The sequence below is a fragment of the Seriola lalandi genome, unplaced genomic scaffold (genome assembly GCF_002814215.2).
Source record: "Seriola lalandi dorsalis isolate HSWRI2012SDOR001 ecotype SW California unplaced genomic scaffold, Sedor1 jcf7180002054364, whole genome shotgun sequence".
Taxonomy (NCBI): domain Eukaryota; kingdom Metazoa; phylum Chordata; class Actinopteri; order Carangiformes; family Carangidae; genus Seriola; species Seriola lalandi.
The window spans coordinates 190,780-196,645 of record NW_019524917.1 but is presented as its reverse complement, the minus strand read 5'-3'; the positions used below and the strand labels follow the sequence as shown (position 1 = coordinate 196,645).

The following is a 5,866-nucleotide window of genomic DNA, read 5'->3' as shown; positions in this document are numbered from 1 at the left end:
GTCGGCGGCGGCGGCTCTGCCCCTGCTCCCCTCCCCCAATATGGGCCCTCAGGGTTTCATCTGGGACGCGTCCAGCTTGGCAGGCAACACAAGACGAGTGATAACTGATGGACCTTCTGAGCTTCATAAGTGGCCAACTTGCTAATGGAGCTCTCTTTATCCGAGAACTATATTTGTAAGGCAGACATGGTGCGAATGAAGGAGAACAGAGTCGGAGATAGAAGGACGTTCTGTGCGAGTGGAAAGTTTCAGCCGTGTGAGACAATAGCTGCTGGACTATTTTTTTTTTTTTTTTTTTGGTAACTGTGAAATAAGATTACTGCAGGGGATCAAAGCACAGCTGAAGTAACAGCTATTTCTGTTTTCTTTCCAACAATTTGCAGTTGCAAACAGGATGATGTTTGCTGTGCCCTTTGTGTTTCACAGCATTTCAGATAACTGAGCACAGGCTGAATGCAAGTCCTCGCTGGCTTGTGTTATTTTTGTGAGATGTTTGATTCCTCTGGGACTGACTGATTATATGAGGGCAGATTAATTTTCTGTCAAATATCAATGATCGGCATGTGTTTATCCCCAATATAAAATGTATAAAATATCCTTTAATCACTGGTGCAAGAATGTTGAGATGCTTTAATTGAATAAACGTAGCAACTACAAGTACGAGTCTTGCAGTCATAAATGTTCAAAAGTAAAGCTAAATGTACTTGAATTAGAAAGTACTCATGAATTATGGCCCCTGTCCTATTTCTAGACTATAATTACTGATGTACTATTGAGAAAGCAGCATATTAATGTTTTAGTTGCTTGAGGAAAAGCATTTTTTAATTACTTTCTATATTTTTATTAGTTTAATCTAAAACAGTATAACATGCTTTTTAAATTGTTTGTATGTTTTTAGTGTAAAATCCCAATCTGAAAAGTAAAGAGTAACTATAGCGGTCACATAAATGTAGTTTAATAAAAAAAATTACAATATTTGCACGTATGTTTTTTGGTGTCGAAGTATAAAGTAGACAAAATGTAAATACTCAAGTACATGTACCTCAGAAATGAACTTCAGTTCAGTACTGAGTGTTTGGTTTTGGTTGTTTTGGTACTTACTTGTTTTGATATTCCTTGATGACTTGATATATGGAAACCTTCAGAGTGATATTGTCGTAGCGGGCGTGACTGCGGTCCTTATAGATCCGAAACTCTGCAGCAGTCACCGCCTCTCCATCTGGGATCTGAGTCAGATCAAAACGGAACTCCTTGTAGTGTCTTCGTTGGTGGGAAAAATCTTTGTCTTTCTCCACTGGGAAAGAAAATATTTAATGATGAATTTCATATTTTAGAGGCAGCAAAGCTTACAGTGATCAAAATATATGGCTTCACCTCCTGAACCGCTGCGTGAGTTGCTCAAAAGAGAAAATATGCCAGCATTAACGCACAGAAAAAGAGTAATTTATTACATCTTCTTTTACGTTTCGGGTCCAATCCAAACATTTTGACTACCAACAAAAGCACTTTCCAGTTCATCAAATCAGTCAACTGAATACAGGTAGCAGTTCCCAGACAGGCCCTCTACTGTGTGCCTTAACTGCATTCTCTGGCCATGATGAATGGGCTGTCAGTTAAGAAAAACAGGCTGATTTCAATTAAAAACACTTTGGTCTGATCCTCAAGTGAGAGAAAAGACCAGACAGGATTCTTCAACATCATGGGAGCGTCTACTCTGACCTCATTTCTGACCTTTTACTGACCTCCTGTAGGTTTCATACAATGCGTTAAGAGTCTTCAATAACCCCTGACCTTTAAAACTAAATATTTCTAACATAATGAATGAAGGGAGATACCTTTTTAGGCCTCTACTTGTGGAAGATGTTTACAAACTCATCGTCCGTTACAGGTGAATAAATAAAAGATATGTGCTGAGTTTTTCAAAATAAAGCCCCACAATAAAAAATGACTTAAATAACCCCATCAAGAGACCTCAGAGTATCTACATTATCACCTACTGACTAAAGATAGTTCGATGCTACTAAACACTGACCGCCAACTGTCTCACACCCCTGCCTCTTAGCAGCGCAGAGGCATGTGGCTGAGCTTAGTGAATTTTCTGACATCCGTAGTGATATCTATTTGAAGCGCATTTCCCAGATATTTTATCGAGAGAACGCCTGCAGTTACTTAACACAAAGAGGTCAGAGGTCAGGTCTGACTTTTACCCACTGAGCGTGTTCCATTATTTTAGCCACAGGCAGTAATCTGAAGCAGAAGTGCCACTGAGAGCGTTGAGCATTTTACTTTCAAATAGCTAAAGATGAAATAATAATGACCTCGCCCTCCGGTAAAAGGTGAGCCGTGTGCATTCTGGATGTGTTGTATATTAATTAGATTCAGCTTCTACCAGGACGGTATCCATATTATGTCAATAGGATTAATAAATGGACTGTTGTGCTACATCGTCACATCTTTACTCTTCTTGCATACAGACGGCTGACTTCCATTCATACAGTAGGCACATTAAACTGCATGAGATCCCACATAGACGTTTCTAAAAGAGCTGAGGTCAGTAGCTATATTTGAGTGTACTGTAATAAAGACAGAGCCCCATTGAACACTTCACTGACAGTCCCCAGAACGAGAGCAGAGCTTTCAAGGCTGACAGTGTACATGCCCTGGTATAGTGGTAAGTGGAAACAGATGGGCTCAGGCCAAGGTGAGGGATTATACTCCCAAGAAACTCTACACAAATTCACTTTTACATGTTTTGCTATATATTTAAGAAAATAAAATCCTTAGCACCACAGTAGGGGCGTTGTGTAAAAATTGTTTCTTTAATCATTCATTTAGGATTTTGCCATGCTGCATCATATTACACTTTTGAGTAAGTTTCTATATAGTGTGTTTAATATTTTCATTCTCATTAAAGAACGATAAATGCTACAAAGAACACAAATATGAGGAATAGGGCTACTGCTCTCTCTTAGTGACAGAGCAGCAAGAAATACAGGCATCAGTCAATATCACTCCCCTTTTAACAACAGGAAATAATTTAGACCAATTTTCTCAAGGTCAGACAGTCATCTGATAAGTTGCTCTGAACTGCGGGGTCAAAGGTCACGGCTACTGAACAAACACAATCATTATACACATCAGCTGCTTTTTAATAGAAAGCAGCACAACCTGATTTGGTCAAAACTTTAGGGCTTCATTCAGTTTGAATACAGAATATTTCACACAAAGCTAAAAGCAACTGAATACCTCCGAGGCCACATGATGACTGATGTCTGAAAATCTACTAATGACATTTTAACGAAGAAATAAAAATGTAGAATTTCGAAATAAAGAAATAATGAATGAATGAATGAATGAATGAACGAGAGGAAGCCAACACCTGTAAAACTTCATTTAGATGCTCAGCATAATTTTATGGAGTTATTAAAAAAATTCTAAGGGCAACATAGCTATGATTATTTGATTAAAATATAAAATTATTTTAACAGAATTAGTGAACTCCACGTGCTGATATATCCGTGTACAATACAGCAGGCAGGCCAATAAATGTATTCATTCATTTAGCCTAACTCTTGAAAGCAGGTCTGCAGAGGATTTTAGAGAAAATTGCATCCAACATACAAAATGTTTCTGGCTTTTCACCAAGTAAAGTTAAAGTAATAACAGAACACGCTGGGGAGGGACTTTCTCTGTTGAATTTGTTGGTTTTCCAACGAGACTGCTTCACCTCTAAATCTTAATGAAATCAGGAATCGCCTGCATTTAGGCTACTGTCAATAATTGTGATTTAATAAAAGCAGCAGACAAAACGAGTCTACTTTACTGTCACTTACCTAAATTGACAAAACTCATCACCATGTCGGCGTCATTCAGAAAGTTGGTGTCGTGCGCTGTGGTGAGTGCGGGGCTGTGGCCTAACAGAGGGGCCGCTCGGTAAGGCTGTGCCACACGGGAGTACCCGGCATGCTGGGGGCTGTAGTAACCTTTCCTGGAGTGCCCTTGAGCCTTGGCACTGAAGCTCTTCCCTGCGCCCTGCTGCACCCCCACCCCCACCCCCTCCACCTCCTCCTCCACGGCCATCGCGTTGTACAGGTCGAGCATGAAGAGCGGCGCGGAGGACGCCTGCTTCCCGGGAGAGAAGGGCCTCGGACGGTGAGGCAAGCCCAGGATGGAGAGGATCTCTCTCTGGATCTCCCTGCGTTCGTGATTGCGCAACCTCCTGTAAATAAAACTGGAGTGCACATGGTTGTCACTTAAGCCGCAATGAGCGCAGGACAGAAAACTCAAACAGCTCCACGCAAGTCCAAGTACGGCTCGGTTCAAAGGTGTAAGCGCTGTCATCTTGACAAATAGCTCACTCTGGGAGGTGAGGTTGAACTACATCGCACTCTGTGAGAAAAATAAAGCAATTTATATCTCTGCCAATACGGAATCATAGACTCTCCATATTAGCCAGAGGCACCACAACTTTCACGGTGGTAACTGAGAGGAGTTTTTTTCTCTCTCTCTCTCTCTCTCTCTACAGATGAGGTATCAGCTTGCAGAAAGAAAAAAAAAGTCGCCGCTACTCTCCTGTGCGCGAGGCTCCTCCAGCGGTATTTACTCCTCCAGGGTCCACCCAGAGTCTGTGCCACACCAAGTATTTATGGAGTTATGACCCCGTCCCTCACCTTACTCCTCTGTGATGAAAAAGCACGTAGGTACGCCCATAATCGTCGAGGGATAACCCGGAGTTTCCAAGTGGATGAAATGTGTTGAACTGTGTCAAAAATGAGAGACAGAGACCAGCTCTCGACTTATGCCCCGGCTCGCATTTTTCTTTTTTTTTTCTTTCTTTTTTTTTTTTTTTTTCTTTTTTTTTGAACCCTGAGAGAGTGGAGCCTACTGGGGACTAGTTGCCCTCTGAGTCCATCCCACTCAACTTTTGTTATTGCATCCACCTCTAGCGGCCGCAATAAAACTTCAGCCCGTGTCCCATGATGAATGTGGCGGCTCTGGAGTGTAAAAGGAGACACTTGAAATCCGAGAGCCCCGTCTTAACGAGTGAAAGACTAATGACAGAGCCTTTTAATCACCTCAACTTATTGAAGTCCGCATGCTTATTGGAGAGGGCTCAGCTGCGTTCAGCGACAGCAACAAGGATCCTGTGTTTGTAATGCTGCACAAGGCTCGACCACGATCCACTGGGGTGCTGTAAAATATAGTTTATTAAATACAATAACAAACATGTGGGCCTGCTTGCAATGTGCTGTACAGTACAATCCCAACGGAGAAGGGTGGAGATAAAAACACCACAAAGATTGATAAGGATAATGTAAAATCAGTATGAGGAACCACATTCCCGTTGCATGTCTCTACATCCTCCCATGATTTCCATCTTTATAATTAGGCTACATAAACTCCCCACAGAGCAAAAACTTACTTTGAGTATATAAAAGTTCATTCAAGGCAAATAGCCTTTATGCAGAAAGCTCCATTCTCAGAGGAGCATGAAGTAAACAGTGTGTTGAAGTGTACTGGGATAATTAAAAACATAAATAATCAGAGGTTTCCATGTGATGGGTGGCTGCTGTCCAAAGTGAAAAAAAAAAATGAAGCTCCTACTTAGGTAAAGTAACTCCTAGACATCCTGAGTATTACCACATGGCGCCATCTAGTGTACAAACCCACTACCTAAGTCTCTCTCTCTCTCTCTCTCTCTCTCTCTCTCTCACACACACACACACACACACACACACACACACACACACACACACACACACACACACACACACCGCCCACACAAACTTTCTGCACTTGTATCCAAGTTTCCTAATGCGGTGTCCTTAGTTGAAGACCCAGGTGATGATCTCTCTCCCTCTCTCTC

The 5,866-nt window shown here is 41.6% G+C and overlaps 1 protein-coding gene across 1 annotated transcript in view; it reads right to left on the bottom strand.

Annotated features, from left to right (window-relative positions):
- The window catches only part of bmp5 (bone morphogenetic protein 5), an 11,271-nt gene extending 5,535 nt beyond the window's left edge, over nucleotides 1–5,736 (bottom strand). Inside the window, exons 1-2 of the mRNA XM_023408484.2 lie at nucleotides 3,834–5,736; nucleotides 1,102–1,294 (exon numbers count right to left, since the gene is read on the bottom strand). Coding sequence (XP_023264252.1) covers nucleotides 1,102–1,294; nucleotides 3,834–4,341 — 701 coding nt within the window. The 5' untranslated portion in view covers nucleotides 4,342–5,736. The remainder of the gene's footprint in view (nucleotides 1–1,101; nucleotides 1,295–3,833) is intronic.
- Nucleotides 5,737–5,866: the final 130 nt, after the last annotated feature.